At 36.1% G+C, this 23761-nt stretch overlaps 2 protein-coding genes across 2 annotated transcripts; both read left to right on the top strand.

The window, feature by feature from the left end:
* Positions 1 to 3200: 3200 nt before the first annotated feature.
* Positions 3201 to 7831, top strand: LOC111862497 (C2H2-type zinc-finger transcription factor M5-like). The gene is made up of 2 exons (XM_023847968.2): positions 3201 to 3684; positions 5444 to 7831. The coding sequence occupies exons 1-2, from the start codon at positions 3681 to 3683 to the stop codon at positions 5785 to 5787; spliced, it is 348 nt and encodes a 115-aa protein (XP_023703736.1). The 5' UTR covers positions 3201 to 3680; the 3' UTR covers positions 5788 to 7831.
* On the top strand, positions 7306 to 20631 carry LOC111862470 (zinc finger protein 577-like). The gene is made up of 5 exons (XM_023847932.1): positions 7306 to 7309; positions 8975 to 9166; positions 12282 to 12338; positions 15729 to 15911; positions 20291 to 20631. Exons 1-5 carry the CDS (start codon positions 7306 to 7308, stop codon positions 20629 to 20631), a joined length of 777 nt encoding a protein of 258 aa, XP_023703700.1.
* The last annotated feature ends 3130 nt before the right edge of the window (positions 20632 to 23761 follow it).

The following is a 23761-nucleotide window of genomic DNA, read 5'->3' as shown; positions in this document are numbered from 1 at the left end:
AAACACTAGTGAAGATAACTCTCTTCTGATATGTAACATAGTGTATTCTGGTAGAAGTTTACTGACATCTCAGAGGAACATGCTGCCTTGGTCTTCAGTATAGAAAATGTTCTTGGTGTTTACATAAGTTTTGCCTTGTGACCAAATACAGGACAAAACTTTCTTAGCATATGGCACAGGCGATTTTTCCAGACAATGTTGTGATGGTGAAGCAAGTGGTGGGTAGAGCTGGTCAGTCATGACCATTCTGCTGTTTGTTTAAGGATACATTGAGCTTCACTGTACCAATGTCAACAGCAAATCATCAGAAAATTATGTTGATATTTTCAGCTTGCACAGTACATGTGGGCAGGCCTTGGTAATTACCTCACCATTTCTTTGTTGAAAGACAGCACAACAGCTCTCATAAGTATAGATATGCATCTCCATCCCAAATTTCTTTATCTTACTAATGATGGAGGCTATAAATTACACCTAAATACTGGAAAGTCCTTTGGACACCACTGTAATCCAAATAATATATCAGCTCTATGACTGTCTTACCTTCCCTGAATGCTGTACTGAATATGTACGTAGTTTTGTCTTTTTCTGCATACAAACATTTGTGTAAAATATAGAAAGAACTCAGGTTAGGTATGGTAATTGCGATTAATGAAGTTATCATTGCTATGTATACAAGAGGCTGTATGATTTATTTGTAAAACATTTTATAGTAGAGCACTGATATGTTTGTTGTTGTAATTAGTAAATATAGTGAGAAATTTGTCATTATAGCAATTTGAATATGAGAGTCTTCATAAGAATTAATAGAAAGCAGGTCAGTAAATAAATACAGTTGAATTTAAGAAATAAATTTACCTTTTTATGTGATTTACATTGAGACAATTAACATTACAGTACACATTTACATTTACGGTCTCAACACTGAATACAAAGTATTCATTCCTCACATATTTCCAACTTCCTTTAACTGTTATTGTATTTATACCTTCTCATCACTGACTTAAAACTTTTGTCTTTTCCAGATATTGTAGTATTTGAATTGTATAGTGTGGTCCATCTTGTTAGATACTTAACATGTTCAGTTCTGTGCCCACATAATGAGATTTTAACTTCTGAGCCAGCCATTTTTCAATGAAAACACTATTTTGAACTTACTATATTCAGAACAGAAATGGAAGAGGCCAAGGTGTTGTATATATCAACTCATTCAATCTGTGGCAAGCTACTTTCAATATTTATTAGTTTAACTTCATCTTAGTGACATCTATAGAAGAAAATTACATTTATCTACACAATGGCAATAGCTCTCTAGTTGATGGGAATTGACACTGGCATATGGTAAACTTCAACCTGCCAGGCACAATAGTATCAATTGCAAATCTTATACACTTTCCATATAATTTTTACCAAGTTTGATTCAAAAGAGTCATTCTCATTCTACTTGTTTGAACTGTACATTTTTCAATTGTTAAATAATAAATTAATAATTAATAAATTAAAGTCTTTGCATAGAACATATGTAAATGGATTAATGAATATTAGATCACAGGATATCATAGAATATTGTAACATGTCTGGAGTAGATACTTCCATGGTAATGCAATAACAGTGGGCCATTGCGTAGGAATTGCAGAAACAACGAACGCGTTTCCCTGGAGATGAACAACAGAAGGCTGTTGAGTAACAACAGATGAGACAGAACTCATTACCAGTGTATAAAGAACGTTCCCGAAGTAACGGATTGCCGAACACTTGAGACCGAACCTTGGCGAGAGGTGTCCTCTACTGAGTCCGCAGAACACCTACATAAGCCAAGAGCTACAGACAGCAACACACACAGTTGGAACCTAGTTGCCATACAACACAGTTGGAACCTAGTCACCATACAAGACAGTTGAAAGATAGCCACCACAGAATACAGTTGAAGTGATAACAATTATAGGGTGTGTAAGATTGAGTCTCCAATAAAGATTCACTAAATCCGAGGCCCACGTAAAGTTATTTGTCATGTGACACACCCAACACGTGACAATATGATATGATATGATTTACTCATGACAATAAATGACATTATTTAGAATAAATATATAGCCTTTTAACAATAATTTTGTTTTGTTTTATATTCCCTCCCTTGAAAAGTTCGGTGCAAGTGTCAGAATGTTTCATACAAAAACAAAGATTATTATATTATAATTATATGAAGTTGTACAAAATGAGAAGGCATCATATTTCTTGAGAGAACAAGAGGTTCTTGATCCATGTTGTATGTAGGTTATGTTGAATATTTGGGTGTATGTGAAATATGTTTATTTTAACCAGAGATTGAAATTGGAATAACTCTTCTCTGGAGGGGAATATTACCATTAAACTCTTGAGGTATTAGTTTTCAGCAAAATGCACTCCCATATTTTGAAACATTCAAGCTCAGACTTAAAGTTACATTTTGATGCTCATAGCTGTTCTTAGTAGGATGGAAAGCCATACTTGTTGGCCCAGAATAGTGATTCTTAATGTTTTACATCTTACATCTGACCAATCATGGTAAGAAAACCAAAGTTCCCCCCCCCCACCGCCGCCTAAAAAGTGTATGTTTACAGTTGCATTCATTTTAGTATTGTATTAATCATTAATTTAAATTCTTATGAACTTCAAGATTATAACAGTTCTTGGTAGTATGTGTTATTACTATAATTATATAAAAGCAGCATAGTTCTACAGCAGTAACCTTGAGCAACTGTACTGAAGTGTTTTCAAGGAATTTTACAGGAAAACAGTCTACAGCAGAGAAATAAAGCTTCCATGAATGCAAGAATAATATGAAACATATAAATACACTGTGTGGGCAAAGTGCACAAAGTTTTGTTATTAAAGTAGTTGGTTCATAGTATAGTTGCCATTGTGGTTTAAAGGGTTGTACAAGTATGAAGATGGGAATTATTTTTAATCTGTATTACTTACCACAATTAAAGTGTTGTATAATTTATCAGCTGCAGTTTGTAGCAAGCTTTGACACTTACCATATTTTGTGGGCTGTAAGACACACCAGGGTATATGACTTTAGAGGGAGAAGTTATGAAAAGACCAGCTGTACCTTCAGACTGTAAGGTACAACCGATTTTAGGGCAGGAATTAAAATGTGTTTTATATTCTGGAAAATATGTAAGTCACTTTAGATAATAGTGACAATATAGTTAATGCTTTAACAATGTTAACATTACAGTGATGTATGATATTGGTTCATGTTAAACAACATTAACATTGTTTTTCCTTCTTGCAGACAGAGGAATAATGGACACGGAAGGCAGTTGGAGAGATGAGTTAATGAGTAACACATCAACTCTTCAGCATGTAATTCCTAGCAGTGAGAGTGGTAACCACAGCAACTTCCATTGCAGTCACTGTGGAAAAAAATACCTGCATAAGAAAACGCTGCGACGCCACATGCTTTATGACTGTGGAACAAGACCTAGATTTTCTTGTTCCATGTGTGGTTTGAGAGTTCGCCGGAGATATACACTCACAAGGCATCTAGTGGCAGTGCATTGTGTTCAGAGACATGAAGCTGAGTGTAGCGTGCCATCAGTGTTCCGTAGGAAGAGGAAGCTAACTCACTTTCTGTGAGACGAAGTTATGTTACCGGATTCATAGTCAGTGTTACTGTCAGTTACTTGTCATTCATGTGTAAGTAATTTCAACTGACCTGGTAATTTTGAATTTGAGGTCCCTACAGCAATGTCTGTGAAGTGTACATTCCTGGGGGTTGTAGCACCACGTGGTTCAAAGAAAGCCAGACATTTCAGAGGAATATAACACCTTCATTTTCAGGACCTGATAATAAGCCAAGTAACAAACCAGTGAGATGCAGGCTGCCCTCTTTTTGTTTGTTTCTTGCTTGGCTTACTCTTTGACTGTGAAGATGGAGGCAATAAATTCCTCCAAAATGTCAGGCCTTCTCCAGACTGCAGTGCTACAACCTAGAAGACTCTACTCATGATACTATGATGTTTTTGCTGACAAGTCACAGCTGGAGATGGAAGATATGGAATGATCTTAACATAACCTACAATTGTTCAGCAAGAAATATTATTTTCTTTAGATAATTTTATTTTATTTTGCCATATACATTCATGCTATAAAAATTTAAGTGTTAATGGATGCGTACAGAATTTACTCTTGCAGTTTATTTTTCCTTACTGAAATATCAGAATTGGTTGTCATAATTTATACTTGTCTCAAGTCCAAAGATAAGTGTAAATATGCAGCACCCTCTCTTAATTTGTTTTTCAAAATGTTTTCCAAATAAATCATATAAAATTGGTGGTAGAGGTTGTTATATGATATTCAGACAGTGTATACAGTAGCAGTTAGTAATGCCCAGCTGTTATTTATATTGTACTAAAAGCTATCTAGTACAAAATGCTTTCAAATCCCACCTTACCATAATATATTCTCATCTTATTCCCACACAGGTATAGAATATTGTGTGTACGTTGTGTGCATCCCCACAACGAATGGTGTATTTTTTTAAAGTAAAATAACTTTATAGTACAGAGTTACTGAAGGACTCATATACTCAAAGCAGTAACCAACTGAGCAATTTCATCATCATCATCACCACCACCACTACTACCCTCATCATAGTCACAATCAGCACTATCAGTAAGGGAACTGGTACATTTTTTGACCCATTCTAACCTCATTTGTGCACTAGTATGTTCATAGACATATCCTTGTTTATTAATTAATTATGCTTGTAATTATTTAAGTGTTTAGAAAGTCAGTTGTATTTCTGGTTTATCTTTTGCTTTTGTTGTCCAGCGTCACTCCCATATAAGTGGCCATAAGGCTAGAATATAGTCAGTTTTTATAATTTTATTTTTAATATTTGAGCAATTTAAAGATATAAACTGTATATTACAGACAGTAAACCCTTACCCAATGTGGATTTGCTTACACTGCAAAAGAGAATGGAAATGGCTGTTTTCCAATCGCAAAAAATTATAATAAATGCAGTCTGCCCCTGGCAGCCATGGCTTTGAGATATTGTAGTTCACTTATCCTAATGCTGAAGTAACATTTTTACTTCCTAAGATAACATTGATCCTGCATCTACAAACCAAGAAGTTATCAAGACGTTTAAGTGTTCTAAGAGTTCAAATGATTGCAGATATGCAGTCCTGGAATACATTATGGTGTTTTTGTTGACATAAAAAGGTATAGCTTGAGCCATTCATTTTTGTGTCTCTAAAAATGTGTGTGTTATAATTGTGGAATTTATGTGAATACATTCATATGTCCCTATTAACCCATAATGTATTAATTTTGTCCAGTGCGTATTTGTCTAACACTACATTCATGAGGAACCTAATCCCTGTGTTGGACAAGGGTTTACTGTATCTACACCACGAATATATATTGACATTGTTTATCTTTCTTACAGATATTGGATCAGTGGACATGGAGGACAGTTGGAGAGATGAGTTAACAGGCGATATGATGCCACTTTGGCTTGAAATGCCAAATGATGGCGATGGTGGTGATTCCAGCAATTTCCCGTGCAATCGCTGTGGGAAACAGTACCTGCGCAAAAGAACTCTTCAGCGTCATATGCGATATGACTGTGGAACTGAACCAAAATTTTCTTGTTCTATGTGTGGACTGAAAGTTCGCCGGAGGTACACTCTCACAAGCCATTTGGCAGCGGTGCATGGTATTGAGAGAAATCAGGCAGAGTACAGTGTACCATTACTGTTCGGTCAGGAGAGGGAGCCAGCACTCCACTAACTCAGTTTCTGAGACCCCGAAACTGGTATCATTACTAAAATCCATAATGATCATTATTGTACAGATCTCTTCAAGTAGACAAGAGACATAATTACATCTTATATTCGCTGTTTATCCTGATAATTGTATGACACCCATAAATATATAATTTGTGAGCAAAATGGTAAGTTTACTTATGTTAAAGTACATGGTACATATAGCAGTCACAATGCTTTAAACCTTATAAGCATGAAATTCGTCAAGATCATATTTACTCGTAAGAATTCAGTTCCCACCTCATAAGAAATTCCACTGCTTGTGTACCTCCATTATAGAGACAATTGTTAATGCAGTTTAGGGAAATAATTGTTTCTTATTCCAAGAATCATATGTGAGCCATAAACACGCATGAAGGGCATAGTATAGTGGTGCTCATGTTTTATCGTCCTAAGTTATTAACTCAAAATTCTCAACACTTTCTGCTTCATATGTGTGCTAAGCTGCCTCTTCTCACCTTCTCTGTTCAAGTAAGACTGTTACATTTTATAGGCACAGTCTAGAATAGGGTGGAGTCTTGATGTTTCTATGGAATGAGAGATCCCTCCCACTCAGCTGCCATGACAGTGTAATATCCACTATGAGTTAAAGGATTAAATTATGAGTTTTTGAACTTAGTTTTTCAGTGTAATATTATTGAGTAGTAATGCTGCTATAACTCCATCATCTTTTCTTTCTTGATATTTTTACCCGTTCTCAGTTTTTATACTCAGTAACTGTAGATTATTTCAGTTCTCTAAAATCAAGCTTATTTTTATTGCAACACCAAACTTTAAATGCTTCATGGGTGACTTACCCTTGAACTGAATTTAATATTCCACAGTAACATCACTTACCTGGTGCTTCATGGAACAGTCCTATTATATGAGCCTCACAACTTAATAAACTAAATAAGAAAGAATAGCCTTGTCTGTGAGGTTAAGTTGTTGCAAGGAAACCTGCTTGCAGAAAGGTTAATATTTATGATGTTTTGAGAATTGTCTTGGTCACATCTTTGGGTAATTGATTGTGATTGTACTAACAGATATTTTTATTTGTTTCTATTAGTCAAAGTGTTCAGGTTCATTAAATATAGCTGTACATCCTAAAACATAAACTTACAGAAGTATAATACTGAACCTGTGTTCACAGCAATTGCCATGGAAATCATATTTACCGTTTCAGACTTTGAAAATATGTCATACTTCCAGCAGGCAACCTTACAGAAGAAACATCATGTGTGTTCAACAAAATCTCTGCTATAGCAATTTCATTTTTCATCATATGTTGAAAATAGGATTAGTAACTGATGACACAATTATCTCCATCACTATTTCATAATGACACATTCTCAAAGATGTTTCAGACACAGAATATTCTGTGAGAGGTATGAAATTTGGGCACTAACATTATTTAATAACCTGTAGGTGATGTTTTTCTACACATGAGAAATATCTGCCCCTCTCCGCAAAGGGAGGTTATGTAAATTGTTAAATGATGTAAATGTGTAAGTGTAGTAATAAGGAGAAGACATGTGATAAATGGTACATGTCATGTAAAACATGTTATGTCAATAAAGGAACAAATGTGAATACTGTGTACCATAAACATCCAGATGGAATGGAAGATGATGTTGGATTTCATAATTTTCATTTTTTATTCTTGTGAATGTGACTTCTAATCACAGTGTAAAGGTCTAGTTCCAATGCAGCTAGGTGCTGTCTTTTACCTTTCTGGTCTCCATCTGCTTCAAGGCTGAAAGGACCTATCACTGAGGCAGGCGTGGTCAGAGAGTGAAATTCCATGTGTGACCTTGGTTTACATTTAAGGTTTCCGTTGAACCTAGACCTATGGCAACCACAGTTCTGTTGTTTTGTTTTTTTAACTTCCAATGTACTGGTTCTGTTTACACCAGCTGATACTGGTATTTCTATTGAATATATTCATGCCATACTTAATGTACCTGGGGGCACGTAGTAGTGTAGTTGGCTGAGACACTATGTTACAAGCCAGAAGGTCATAAGTTCGATTTCCAACGAGGTCATTTGATTTTTCAATTGACCTAATCCTTTCAGCCGCACTATGGCCCTGGGGTCGACTCACCCTCAAACAGAAATGAGTATCAGGAATCTTCCTGGGAATAAAGGGTGGCCAGCACATAAGACAGGCAACCTCACCTCCATCCATGAACCAATTGTCTAGAAAATGTGGGATCCTCAGCATATCACAGCCTTATGGGCCTCTGCTGCCTGTTACAGGGATAGCTTTACCTTACTTGACATATTTGGGCTATGGGGACTGATGTAAACAATTCACATTCCTGTGTAACACCTTAACACCATCTTGATGTGCCATAAAATCCAAATTTATTCCCACATTTAGTTAATTCTGATTTAATGTCACTGTGGTAGAAACAACAAGTGATTGTTCTGTCCAGTGGAAATCTTTCCCATATGACCATTGTGTTTTCATATGTCATTACTCACATTAGGAATTAATTTGATATTATTGATTGTGTAATTATATTGAAATGTGTAGAAACAGTTTCTTTGAGTACACATGTAAAGAAATGATTTTGTGAGAATTTTATATAGTAATTATTGTGAGATATAGATGCACATCTAGGCAACGACTCGGTAAACACATTCCCACAGCAATGAATGTACAGGCAACAACTGGATAACTTCTATTGCTATGCAACACACTGTAAATGCAACAACAGAGGAGGAAATGTTTTCAATGTGGTTCGCTAATATCCATTGCTGAGCAATGGATGTGTTTTCTGTTAGTTTTCCTCGAGGCTATATAAGTAGTACAGAACCAAATTGAGAGAGTGAGAGAGAGAGAGAATAGGAATGAGAATGGAGTGAATCTTAGGCAGTCATCTATTGTGAGTACAAGTGATTGTACAAGCAGGTGTTAATAATACACGTGGCATTATTATAATAAAATGAACATGACATACTTTAGTATAACCAAGATTTAGTGAAAACCTCAATTTAGTGTATGAAAAGCTGTTCCTCTTAGAGAGTCATTAAATACATATTTCTATGTACATATTGTTTCACACTGCATTAATTTCTTATTAACATGCATGGTCATGTATACCAAACATGTTTTTATATATGTCTCTATACTATGTCAGTGATGTCATTTTTTTCTTTTATTACAGGTTTCATTGGAATGCTACAAGGGGATGGGAGTAGAGGATCATGGGATGCTGTTATGAGTGAAGTATCAGTCAGCAGGGGAGCTGAATGTGGAGACCTCAATCGATGCTCAGACTGTTACAAACTTTACTCAAGCAAGGGTGCTCTTCGACGACACAGACGCTATGAATGTGGAGTGGAACCTCGTTTCAAGTGTGATTTGTGCAGTCGCCGCTTCACTCATAACTTTAACTTGAAAAGTCATCTCATTTGGCATGTGAGACGTTCAAGTGTAGAATAAATATGCAATTAGATAGATCAGTAGGAAGTGGAAAACTTCCATGAAACTACTCAAATTTCTGTAGAGAACATACTCTTGGTGTTACGCTGCCACCATCTTCAGGACTGAAATATTTAGGGAGAAATCAATTGGATTGTGTAGTCAAGTTACAAGGAAGGATGGTCATTCAGATCCAACAGAAGGGATGAGGACATTGAACATGGGCTGGGCCAACAAGAAAACAGCGTGAAAAGGGACACTTTCCATAGAGTCTGTCTATACCACCAAATTTCTGACCTTACACACTACAACTCTGAAGATGGTGGCAACATGTTGCTCCAAAACATTAGTATCCTCATACAGTACTATGACTTAAACTCCGTGGTTTTTATTCCACAAGCAAATTATACTGACCAAGCAACCGACAATTGTCGGCGAAGTTAGTGCCAACTTTTATGGATAGAGGGTGTTGCATGGTCAGTGCAATGGATTCCCGTGGCCATTAATCTTGGTTTTCTAGACCGACAGTACTATGTCTTAGGCAGTAAAAATTGGATGTCGTCCTTATCATGTTGTGCTGACTGATAATGCATGTTCAGTTCACAGCTGTATCATCAGAAAAACCTGCTACTCTACTCACAAACAAACAAAAAGAAAACGAAAAACTCTGTGGTTTCAGTCTGGAAGCAAACTATACCAACCAAGCGACTGCCACTTGTCAGCGAAATTAGTGTGCTCACAGCCATGATAAGTTGTTACATTTAAGGACAAGAGTACAATTATGTAAAGAGGTATCACATTGGTAAGCATAACCATTGTATTTATGTTACTAAGTACAAAGTCATTGGACATGAAACCCACTATCATATCAAATACTATTTTGTGTAGATTGGTAAATGCTTAGGCTATGACTGATTCCTTGTTAGTTATGTGATCCCTTTCTCTAACCTCAAATTAGTTCTTGTATTACTCAGTTTAAAGCTAACACTGTTTGGCAGATTTGGGCTAATTGACCACAGAACATTGTTGCAGAAAATGGTCAGAAATGAATTCATTCTCAAAATTAGTGACTTTCATGAGTCTGTGTACTCTTATCCCAGACTGGTCAAGTAGCTTCAAACTGGCTACAAAAATTGAGTGTCTTTCTTTAAGTCCATTTCTGCACTTCTCCAAAAATTTGTCAACCAACAGCCCTTCACATCTTTTTCATTAGTACATAAAATGTGCTGTACTTATTACTACTTAGTTGTAATAACATATTATTGTATTAATTATATTAAATAAACTTTGTTTATCAAGAAATATGTATATAAATTCTTCTCCAAGTTCCTCAGACTCCAGTTTTCTGGATCCTTAAGTTTACTGAACATGGATCCTCCAAAGTGTTGGTAACCCTGACAGCCCTGTAGATTTGAATGTGTTCATGGTTAGTGGCGCACACACTTCAAGCTCATTCTCAGGTTCTCACCAGGTGCTCACTGGTGAGCATTTCATTGCTAACACACACTGCAGCTCTAACAGTCCCTTTATTCAACAAATTAACATTGTGTACTTTTTCTTAGTAATCACTGTCCTTTATAAACTTACCAAAAAGAAAGTGTAAGGGACAAAAATCTGTAGAACAAGTGCCAAAGGAATTGGGCCGGCTCTTCCTGTACAAGAATGAGGAATCTTCCTGTTTGGAAAGGCATGAACATGATAAGAGAAGTTTTTGCTGCACCATCTAACTGAAAAATTGTTCTGCAGGAATGTGACACCAAGCAGTCTTCTCCCTCATAACTAGGAACTTTTCACCAATGACAATAAGTTCTTCAATAAAAAGGAAGGACTGATAATGTCTTTCATAGCAGAGTGCCACACATCAATTTCTGGTGAATAATACCCACGTTAAATGTAACTTCACGAGGATTTTTACTTCCTGAGACATGACAGTCTTGCATGTTGACTATTCTATGCACACAAAATGTTGCTAAATCAGAAGACAATAAATCTGTTGAAGGAGGACTCATCCTCTTCAGTGTGGGAAAGCATTTCTAAAGCAGGATGTTTTCACAAATCCTGATCCATATGTGTTATCTTCTGGACTAACTGAAGCCTGTAAGCACACAATATTAGTCTGCTGTGCAAAACGTCATGCACAGTTGAGTGAGACAGGCCTAATTGGCCTAATTATCAACTTGCTCAGTGAAAAGATTTGTGAGGGTTCATGTGAAATATTTCACATATGCATCGGATATTGTCCTGGGACAGCATACAACGTGGAGGCTCATTTTAGTACAAGACCTCCCTGCCTTTCCCAGATGCTCATACCAACACATCACAGGTTTTGAAATTTATGCTGCTTGCTTTGGATAAACCTCATTAAACTGCATCAAATATAGGTGTATGGTTTCACTCTTCCAACTACAGAATTCAGTCAACTTTCTGCCACATGGAATACATCTTCTCTTCAACTAAAGCAAAACAAGACAGGACAAAGCCGCTCTGCATGCAGGTACACGAGGAAGGTGACTTGATGATGAAGCTAAGTCTCCCCCCACCAAAAAGTAAGTAACCATAGTGCATGAAAATTTTTGCAGCTTAATGACTGCTTTCATTTAGCATATGTAATATTTTATTTTATTGTCATGTAGGGGCATACAACCTGTGTTTCATTGCATGTTTTGATAAGGCTATATTTAAACCTTTGTTTGGTGTGCTGGGCTTGTAAATTCCATTCTTATGTGACAGATCATTTCCACAAAGAATTTATAATCAATTTCTTAACTTGTATGAATGAAATCTAATTGGGACGTTAAAAAAAATTGTCATGTGTAATGAACGTCCGATTTTCAAGTTCTCATAATTCATATACTATTCTAGAGATGGTAACATTATGAAAATAACAACTGACACTCTTAGCAGGAAGTCTTGCCAAGGCTAAGAAGCAGCCAACCAAGCATTTGCATGATTTCCTACCAGAACCAGGAAGGATTTAAATCTCAACCTGCTTGTTCAGTTCTGTTTGTGAATATGTATTTACCTAAAGCTATGTATTTGTTTCATTCCAGACTTCATCCGAATGCTACAAGCTGGAGCAAACAGAGTATCTTTGGATACCTTACTAGGTACTGAAACAATAAGAACCGAACAGGAGAAACTTCTTAACCAATGTTCATGCTGTCACAAGGTCTATTCAACAAAGAGTGCGCTTCTCCGTCACATGCGTTATGAATGTGGGGTCGAGCGTCGCTTCAAATGTCATGTCTGTAGTCGTCTTTTCCGACACAAGCATCACCTGCAATACCATCTTAATTTACACACTAAATATAATGAAGGACAGAATATACAGTGGGAAGATAGACTGCTACATCCTTTGTAAGACATAATTGGAGCAGGGATGGAAATAGTTTTTAAAATTGGGTAGACACTGCAGGTCAGTAGTCAAGTCAGAGTGAATGGCAGATGCATATTGTAAAGGAATTTATGACAAAGTTGGTTTAGGAATTTATTCCTATATATATTGTTGGGAGCAATAGTTATGATGTGTTTACTCACACAAAAGAATGTTGTTAAAAAATGCACTCTGATGCTAACTAGATGGTGTCTCCCCACATCTTCACCCATTTGCATGCCTGAAAGAGATGCAATATGATGTGTTCTGGTTGTCATTTGCACACATATGTGATTTAATTGCAAATTATTAAAGTTGTGTTTCTGCCAACGCCTCCATTGGAGCTGTAACTTAAAGACACTTTCATATAAGCTTCTTTTGTTATGTCAGATGCAGTGTGATCAAAAAGTCATGTAATACATGATAAATACAGCGATGTTTCATGTTAGTTTAATTCAACCATTGTTTTTCATAAAATTACAATATTCAGTGATTCTGTAAAGGTTTGTGACAATGTATAATTCATTTTAATGAATATAACGTTGAGCATCATCTGTTGTGTGGGGTATATTTTATACATGCACTGTTTCACAGACAGACTCTCTTTCTGTCATCAGATGTAAAGGGGAAAAGATATGCATTGCCTTTCATAAAGACAGTTTATATTTTTTTTTTTGTCAGAGTAATTTATCAGTAGTTAAATTGCATAAGTGTCACTCCATATTATATTAAAATCAACTTCTAATTTCTCAGTATTATTCAGTTTTCCAACAGATATATAGCTCATTATGTACATGTATTAGTAGATCAAATAGAACATTTAATAACCTTAATTGGATGATTTATCATTACAATCAAAAGATTTACTGTAATAGTAGATGCAATGGATTGGTTATTAGTGGATTATGTAAAGTTAAGAGCTGTCAGTTAACGTTTACAGATATCCATTTCATCTCATTGTTTGTATGATGCATGTTTTGTGGGCTATACTATGAATCCATCAGTATCTAATGATGTATATTGTTGAATGATAAGATGCTTGATGAATTGGAAAGTATTTGCAATGTTGTGGTCTATTCAAAATACTGTCCTGGCATTTTCCTGGGTTGGCTGAACAAAACCACAGGAAATCTCAGTTGTGAGAACTGGTGCCCTGTACTCGCTTTGAACCCAGTGCTTCCTAGATATCGGTCTGGAGTGTTACTGCTACAGGAACCCACTCAATTTCTGGTGTGTGATTGAGGGTGTTACCCTCAGACACAGTTTTATATATACACATGCACAGTAGATATGCTTATTGACCAAGCAAGTAAGAATAATAAAATATAGCAATAACTGAAAATCTCACAGTTGTATTTATTTTTCTCAGAACTGATGATGTGTACTGATGCAGGTTGGTGCTTTACTACTCATAAACTCATGCAATTTATATGATGTATTACATCTTGGTGTCATTGTATGCCATTATAATGTGGACATATTTTTTAGAATAGGTTTTATTCCCAGCTTCATGTGAATGGTTACCATTTCATTTGCATATTTTTATTTATGGATTTATTTTGATATTTTAAATCAAAGGGCTCCAAGTTTTGCTGTGAACCCTGCCACTCTTGCCAAATATGAGAAAAGAATTGACTGGAGAAAACATTTTCTTGCATTGGGATTTTCATTTATTCACTTTAATCCCCAGCAACACTTACCATTTGCCACTGTATTCCTATCAAACAACATGCTTGGTGATGAGTATTTCTATGTACTCAGGATGCCCCATGTTGAGATCTTGTCACAAAGACCAGTTGTCATAACTGACATTTTTATATGAGATTTAAGGTTCTTGTAGCAGTGACCTACTGTCTTCCAGAGTGTGACACCATGTATGTCATACATATTTGTATCGACATCCATCTTCAGGGTAGAAGAGTAAGCTGTGTGGGAGAGAATGGTCAGTGACATATGAAACTAAGGATAATGGATGAAGGTAAGAGTGAGTCTATGTACAAGTGCAGCCTTTGTCTGGATGGCAGGGATTTTTTATGCCCCTGCCACTGATTCACTCTTAACCCAATTTTTTATCTGGCCTTCTGTGTGTCACTGACAATTTTCTCCTGCATGGATGACTCTTCTACCCAGAAGCAGCAGCAGGTTCCTCAGAACGTTGGTACATATCTACCTGCTACATGACTCAAACAGGCAATGGGTTTTATATCAGGACCCTTGGCCAGAAGAACGAAGAATCTGTTGAGATTAAACAGAGATCAACTAAGGTGGGTGGTAGGATTACTTACTGGACACCTGGACACCTGAAAGGACACCTTTTCAAGTTTGTACTGACAGATAACCCAACTTGTGAAAGGTGCCTAAAGGAAAACGAATCAGCCCCACATATCCTGTGTGATTGTGAGGCCATAGATTATTTAAGATTTTGTCACTTGGATCAGTTTTTTATGGAACCAAGTGATTTTCATGGTGCCCCATAAGCAGGGTCCTACACTTTATTAAAATTGTAGGATTAATAAAGGGCTAATCCAAGGGAAAGCACAATAAATCATTGAAGGTCGCAGTGCAGGGGCCGGTTTTTATGGCTCACTCCTTACATACATACATACCAGCTACACACTGTCACACCCCAGAAGACAGTAAAGTTTGTGTCTCCATAATTTTCTTTTGTTCCTTGCAGCAAATTCCGGAGCATAACCTTAAAACAGAGCATGATCATCTCCTTCCATACCCTTCCCCATCTGTAATATAATGATTTCATCAGAGACTAAATAATTTGCTCAGTTGAGAAATCGTTGTTAAATAAAGCAATATATAACTTTAATTCCTGTACTTACATTACTTGCATCTTTTTACTGGTAAGTGCCCTGAGCGTACTATCATACTTCAGTCAGATCGTAAGAATCCCCATTTGAGGTTTCTTTTGGGAACTGTGCGTTTGAACAGTGAAGAAATTCTTAAATGGAAGCGATATATCCCTAAGGTTATTGACTTAACAGAGCATTAATGGGGAAAAACTTTATAAATATATAAACGTTAAATGTGAATTCCATTGTATTTTATACTGAGAAAAAAATATATCCCTGTTTATTATTTTGTTTACAGTTGCATAATTGTTTTATTTCAGAATTCATCTTTATGCTGCAAGATGAACAAAGAAGCACATGGAATACTGTACTGACAGGTGCCACACATGGTAAAAGTCCATATCAGTGTTCAGTCTGTCATAAGAAGTACTCAAGCAAAGGCGCTCTCCAACGGCATGTACGTTATGAGTGTGGAGTTGAACCTCAGTTCAGGTGTCACCTGTGTAATCGTCGCTTCTGTCACAACTATCACCTCAAAACCCATCTCAGTTTGCATGAGAGACATTCAGGTTTTCAATAAAATTATAAACTGTTTTACAGACTGCAATAACCCTTTAGAACACTGAATGCACAATTGTGAGTGTCGTGGCATATATTTTCTGCCACATCATAACATTTCACTCTGCATTCACAACAGATCTCCGTCTCTGATAACTGTTTCTTGGTGTTAATTTCTGTTAGAAGAAAGTGCTACAGCTGAAGAAGAAGCAGAAGAAAAATCAAAACAAAATATTTTAATATTTATAGGCAAGGCCAGATTTACAGTTGTGAGGGCCCCAGGGTAGTCACATGTGAAGGCCCCTGTCAGTAGCAACAAATTTAGATTATGACTTTTTTTTTGTATTTTCTATAATAAGGAAAAATGCAAATTAACTTTGTTATTTTATGGAAACAAATAAAGCAATGAAATATGTGAATTATATTTCTGTCTTGTGGAGGTTCCAGGGAAACTGTTCTGGCCGCTCACCTTTAAAGGTGGCCCTGTTTATATGTCAGCTGTATTTATTTATTATATAACATAAACAAGTCTAACTTTATTTTCTCTCCTATACCTCAATACAAAAAGCTCCACTGAAGAAGCCAGAATAGTGTATATGCAGTAATTATAATAGTAGAATTTATGTTTTGTTGAAATATGTTTTTAGATAATAAAAATTATTCATGTTAATACAAGCAGAAAAAATATAAATATTCTTTATCTACATTTTTATTTTATGGACTTGCAAACACCAGCTGGAAACTTGGTACTGCATCTTTGCTCCATCTTCTTAATAAAAGTGAGTGGTTATAAATGTTAATAATGTTTAGATATTTGTAAGGTTTGAGGTTCTGGCAGTGGTTGCTGTGAAGACTGCTGTCTTCTGGGTTGACACCATGCAGTGTGGTGGCTTGTTAACATTATTTTGGAGGAAGCTAGTGCCTTCATCTTCAGGGTAGTCACCATCATTAGAACCCCAAATCTCACATAATAACCCTTTATTGGAAGGCTGCTGTGTGTACTCTTCTACCCTGAAGATGGACGCAGTAGGTTTTCTCCAAAATGTTCTTAACAACCTACCAGACTACATGGCATCAAGTCCCAGAAATCATTAATCATTTTTCAGAATTTTGTTCATGAAACTTTCTTGCAGGCCTTACTTTAAATTTCAGCAAGACACACACAAACATAGACTGCTGAAAGTTGCCAGTAAATAGAAGAAATTATTTTGAAATTTATGTGAACTCTCTACAAGGAAATAAGACTTCATGTAATTATGTAATTGATAAGCCATAAAGTATTGAAATATACAAATGAAGGTTTAAGGTCTGCAGTCACATATTTGTATGACTTTGTAAAGGAACAAGTCACATGACCCCAAATGTCTTTTTCTTTAACCTTTTTGCTCCTCCTTTAACTTAACCCCTACACTCTATAACCAACCAACTGCCAAGTCAGAAATGAAGACCCAAAAACGTAAAGGTTGAAGATGTGATAATGTGCTGCTTGGTCAGGTCTATTGCACACCTCAGAGATTAGTGATAGATGTGTATGAAGCAATAATGGAATGGTGATTAGCAAGGGAAAATTGTAGAACCTCGGATTCCTGGTCCAGTGCCACTTCATCCACCATGATTCTCATATGAAATCATGTGGGGTTGAACACATCACTCCTTGGTGAAAAGTTGGCGTCTGATCACTCATGCTGATGAAGTAATATCACATGTTTCCAGCTAGCTTTATTTATTAAAACTGTAATATATAAAGGGCATCCAAATTAACTGATCTGATAGCATCACGTTGCACTAATGTTTAGATGGTGCAGGAAAGGGTTTAAGATATTAAGATATTTTATTTATACAATGTTTTTCAAACTTCTGCAGCTTTTTTTTCTTTATATGCTGAAGTTTGGTTATCTACATAATGCAATTAGACCCATCTCCAAATATGCTCTTTTCTGGACTGTTGTTTTTTTTATCACATTAGTACTGAATACATTGTTCTCTCCAAAGACAAAGTAATTACTTCATCTTGAGGTGATTCCTCTATGTGGGCCCTCAAAAAAAGGCCGCTGTTTTTTTACTTTCCATCTGCAGTGGCCTAGAAAGAGCTGTCAGTTCATTCTTCCTATTGGCCCAAAACAGGTTCTGTCATCCCCTGCCCCCCAGCAGATCTGAGTTAACACCTTCCATGCAAACTGCCTGTATAACCTGACTTCATCTATAGTCACTTTGACTCTGAATGTTCCTCTGAAATGGTAACCACCTTCAACACTATCACAGTGTCAGAGCCCACAGGATCACAGGCTGAACACCCATGTTGTATGTTATTTGAACGTTTGAATTTTCATGCTTGTTCAAAGTATGTAAACTGGAGAGGTAGTAAATCTTTTTTTTTCTTGCATGCAGAATCAAGAGAATAACAGGAAAATAATAATGTTTTAGGTGTACTTATTAAAAAGTTTTGTCTGAAATGTGTGTCAGTGCTTACTGTAATGTAATGTAATATAAGGTAATGAAACAAATTTCAGAACTACCTGTAACTTAACACATGGAGCAGAGTCCTTCTTGAGAATCTAACGGTCACTCATCTTATCAAGAAATGACCTGCCCTTCACACAACTAACACGTTCATTACAGTGCTGACTAAAGCTCCCACCGTGCTATGTGTCCCACCAAGCTCATCTGTCTGTGTTTGGTTGCCCTCATAATATTTGGTGAAGAGTATAAATTATGAAGGGTCTTGTCTGGTGAGGGCAGTTAAATAGATTTTTTACTGTAAACAATGCCTAAAAAGGCATCAAAGGACAGTAATATGATAGTTTTTATATTATCCAACAGTATTCTACACCATCTTATGGCAATTAATTTTTTAATCCTAGCAAGACAGAAGTACAGTTCGGTGTATGCATTGTGTTGATGGCTTGTACTTGTTGCACTTTATTCATTCTGGAAAACTTCATTGTCTTGGTATGTTTGGGAGGGTTAAGTGTAACTTTGTCCCCCCCCCTCACCCCATACCAAACTACTGCAGTGCTCAAAACTCATCATGTAGCAAGAAGTTTACGTGACATGATAGTGGGGTTCCAGAATTGACATCTGTACACTGTAAGTCTAAAAGGATTACCTCCCAGTGTTACTGAACGAAAAATGTGTTAAGATAAACTTAAAAGAATTGTCATAAAATGAGTCAATTGATAAATAAAAAGAAAGTAATGGAACAGAAGTAAACAACAACAAAATGAGGGGCAATTGAACTGGCATAATACTGAAATCATAATATTATATTTCCAGAACTTAATTTTATATTTACCTTTTTCTGCAACTCTAAAACAGCCGTTTGTTTCCTGAGATGTATGGTAATGGATGAATGTGAATAAGAGTCATTGAATATTTGAGTCAGTACCAGACTTTATAGATTAACACAGGTGCTGAGAAAACATATGTCCATCACCTGAAGTGCATCATCCATATGCAGCATTTCAAGAGTTGGTTCTACTTCCTCTTCAGGTTCTTATTGTACTGATAAATTTATTTTGTGTTTTAAGATAAGCGACAGTAGTTGATATCAGTCTTGGATCCTTCTGAATACAAACCACTAGGCCAGTTGTCTGCGGACAGGAGAAGAGACAACCTCCTAGGCATCACACATATATTGCATACCTCAGAGAGTGTTCAACATGACAATGGTGTAGTGCATGAACTAGTGTCACAGAAATATAGAGAAGCTGCACTTTTCATTCATTCATTCATTTATTTGCATTCTGTTAATCCATACAAGGTCAAACCAACCTATGGGATATAGAACCTGTCAAGATACAAATATAATATAAACATAAAATAATGATATATACATACATTCATAATGAGCACAATAAGGACATAAAGTAAAACACAGTATTGCATAACAGCAGTGTCACAAAACACATTTTGATCAAAGACACAAAGCAAAACACAGTATTGCACAACAGTGTCACAAAACACAGTTTGAGCAAATACACAAGATAATAGTGAAGACAATGAAGCATGAATGAATTGAACTTACAGTGGGAAGACCTCCCACAACTAATCATTGTCCATTGCATAGATTTCAAGGGCTATGCTTCTGTACATCTTCCTAATATGATGCTCAGGGTTTTAATAAACACAATTCTGTGCCTAAAAAGCTAATAGAAATCTTTGATATTAGAAAAATGTAAACACTAATAAAATCTTTAACATTCTGAAGTATTGCAAATTCTATGGTATTGTTACATTTTCTGTGGCATGGAAATGAAATAAGTATCACCCATTCTCTGCAAAATCTTTTCTTTCTTGTAAGACCCATGTGTGTTTTGTTTCATAGGTAATACAATCAGAGGTGTAACTGAGGCAAAGACACGACTTCTACCAGGAATACCAGCTACGTCTGCTGCTGTTAAGAACATGATATCAAAGAGACAGCGTTCAAACGATATTACTGAACTGCTCTCTGGAGGAACAGGAAATGGGCCTCCATTTCCGTGTCATCAGTGTGAACGCATGTACTCCCATAAGTGCAACCTCATGCGTCATTTGCGTCTTGAGTGTGGTGTTGGTCCACGATTTGCCTGTGGTCTGTGTGAGAAGAAATTTAAACATCGACATCACCTACGTGACCATGAGCGCACACACGTGCACCTCCAGTTGCCACAACATTCCTTATAGTCATACAAGGTAAAGCAGTGCAACCAAGTACAGGTACTCAGTTCCCACAATAATGAGCGTTCATAACTACGTGTATACAGAAGCTCTGAAAACAGTGTATTAGACCTCTACAATATACCAACTGAACACATCAGCCATGTAATGGTGTTTCCTAGGACTGATATGTAATATCATATTCGTCAGAGAGCAGAATTCAGACTGAAAGAACCGAACATTGAGAATATCTGTAATAATTTAAACAGATCGGAATATTACAGCTCAGGAAACAGTTATGTTTCACATGTTATGTAAATGCAAATTTAAAGTTTTTTTAATGAACATGCTGCCTCCACGATAGAATATGTGTGGCACAGTGCAAATGAATAATACAGTGGTGTGTACATAGGTCGTTGCTCTGAAATATACCGGGCTTTATACAAATAATGGCGGGAAATATGGAGTTTCAAGGGAAGCTGGTAGATGGCAGTAATAATGTTTACTGCTGAAAAAGTAGTATCGAATACAGGAGCGATATGCTTCATATTAATTGGAAATAATTATGACCATGTCAGAACTAAATAGACGTTCAGGCATCAGTTGCAAAGCCTGGGGATTGACGAACGCGTATTGTAAAGGAAATTGTATTACATCTATTTTCTGTCGGTAACTTTAACGGATTCGTTAGCTGCCTTAAAAGAAAGCATCGGAACCAGGTCAAACAAGATAGATGGCGCCTATCTGAAGTAATACTAACGTAATGGAAGGAAATTAAATTGAGGTGACTCGAGCTGTAACACTTGTAACATATGTTGGAGCTGTTCGGATCTGGGCCGTGACACAAACCACTCTGGCTGAGGCTTTTCATGGTTTTCCTCAGACCATCCACGCAAATTCTGGAATAGTACTTCCAACTAGGCCATAGCCCCTTTTTTCCACGTCGTTTCCAATTCATTGTTCACTTAATTACCATACTTTTTGACACTATATAGTCTGAAGTGCTAGCAGCGTCAGTAAATAAATACATCATGTAATGATATACAAAAGTCCCAACTAACGCATTGATCTCAATTAACCTAATAAAAACTAAATTCGCCTAACCAAATGTTCACTTAAATCAAGTGTGGTGAATTTTTTGTACTATATGAAACATCTAACTTAAGGCCTAACCAAATGAAACAACCACTGAACCCAACTTTCACCAAAACTTAAATTTCGGAATGCATAACCAAATTTCGCGCCACCCAGACATGCCACAGCCAGGTGATAATTTTGTTTCAGTATGCATCCATAACCTGTATAAGCTAGATGCTGATAATGAAAAAAGTTTGGACCAATATTAAAAATACATATATAAAATAAAATTTTTCGTGGCCACGTTCAGGTCAAAATAATACAGTCATGTGACTGGACGCTTAAAAAGTACTAATAACAAATATGTTAATGGTGCATGGAACATGATGATGATGGAGGAACAAGAAACAAAATGGTTACAACTGAAATCAGATTTTCCCAAGAACATCAAATCTGATAAATTTTTTATGTCAATTGTAAAAAAAAAAAACAATGACTGCTTGAATAGGATAAACTGTTTTCATGCTGAGTTCCATTTTATTAGAAATACACGCTTCTGTTTCATATTTTCCTGGTAACTTATGTATGAGACTGTTCAAAGTAAACAGCATAAAGCATCAACAAATAGCAAAATTTTTTAACCCTCATCAGAATTTTACAGAATATATGAGGATGGAATTCAGTGTCACAACATGGATAGCTAACAATTTTTAAATTCACTAGCCTTCAGAGCCTCTTCCACATTGATGCACGGTAAAATGTAACACTCATGCTCTGCATGTATCAGAGTGTTCCTTGTCCAGTATAAGAAATTCTGTTGCCTTCATTCTCATGTACCATTCCATGCACATTTGATGTGTTCACTGGCTGTAATTGATAACTGTCAGTTAATTATACTCAACAAAGCTTTAAAATTCATAAGACTCTTGTAATAATGAATAGTGCCAAAAAAGTGTAAAGAATATGTTTTGCAAATTGAGTTAAGGAAGTTGTTTACTACTGCAAATATAAACAAATTTAGACAATTGTGTTTCCTATTATATAATGAGGACTGTCTCATAGAGTTACAGAAAAAGATAATTGAACAATCAATACAAATCATTAACCCTTCTGCTGCACCATATGAATTCACTGTAGCCTGTTTCTCTCAGACCATATAATTTAAATGTGCTCTATATTATGTATTTTGTTATTTTAAGCATGCAAGGAATATTGAAATTTATTAAATTATCCTGCATTGGGCACAGAAGGGGTTAGTATCCTCAGTGATTTAATTACTTGAGGATTAGGTTGTATTTATTTTATGTGCTTCTTTTGCCTTAAATACTGTGAATGATGGATTCTATATATATTGAACAGAGTTTGTGTCCAGGTTTTCCTAATATTCCTAACTGGTGCAGCCCACGGTGTGTGCATACTTCACAGAATGAATTCAAAAGGTAAGAATTTGCAGAAGCATTTTTGTACTCTGTGGCTTTAGTCATGCCTGGCCTCACACTCCACTTGACACTGGGATATGTTTTCTCCAACATCTACATGTTAGATTTTCCTAAAATGACTGAAAGACTCTGGACATGACATAACACTGTACCAGCATTCAGACATGATAATTGATATATCATGATTTACTGTGCCACAAGAGGAAGACTGAAATTATATGAAATGCTACAAGATCTGTTTCAACTTAAATGTTCACACTCTGGAACTGCATGTTGTCAGCAGAAGGTGTTTTACCACATCACCTCTCAGAGTGCCAGTTGTTGAAGTAAGAGCTAATCTAGTCACAATATTTGAAGTAAATATAAGTTCTGTTAATAATCAACATTCTGTTATGTATTGTAAGTACTGTTATGTGTTACTAAGCCAATCTTTTCCTGCATGTGATAGCAATCTAAGGAAGAAATAATTGAAAGTCAAGAAAAACATAATAGTATTAATGAAAGATAAAATTAAATCTTAAGATCTATAGTTAAATAATCAGCCAGCCCACAGAAATATGATACCTAAGCAGCTGATAGTTACTGAACTAGTCAAGAAACTTTGTTGTTTAGAAAATTGAGGGTTTGTCATCAGTGTTCTA

Source organism: Cryptotermes secundus, unplaced genomic scaffold, assembly GCF_002891405.2.
Source record: "Cryptotermes secundus unplaced genomic scaffold, Csec_1.0 scaffold816, whole genome shotgun sequence".
Lineage (NCBI taxonomy): Eukaryota > Metazoa > Arthropoda > Insecta > Blattodea > Kalotermitidae > Cryptotermes > Cryptotermes secundus.
Note: the sequence above shows the minus strand (reverse complement) of the source record. Positions and strands in the feature narration are given on the sequence as shown.

Bases quoted from the DNA above. Each gene is read 5' to 3' on its own strand.
- LOC111862470 (XM_023847932.1), top strand. The intron at 9,167-12,281 runs GTGATTTGTGCA...GTTTCATTCCAG, and splicing joins AGTGGAACCTCGTTTCAAGT to ACTTCATCCGAATGCTACAA. The intron at 12,339-15,728 runs GTACTGAAACAA...GTTTTATTTCAG, and splicing joins ATCTTTGGATACCTTACTAG to AATTCATCTTTATGCTGCAA.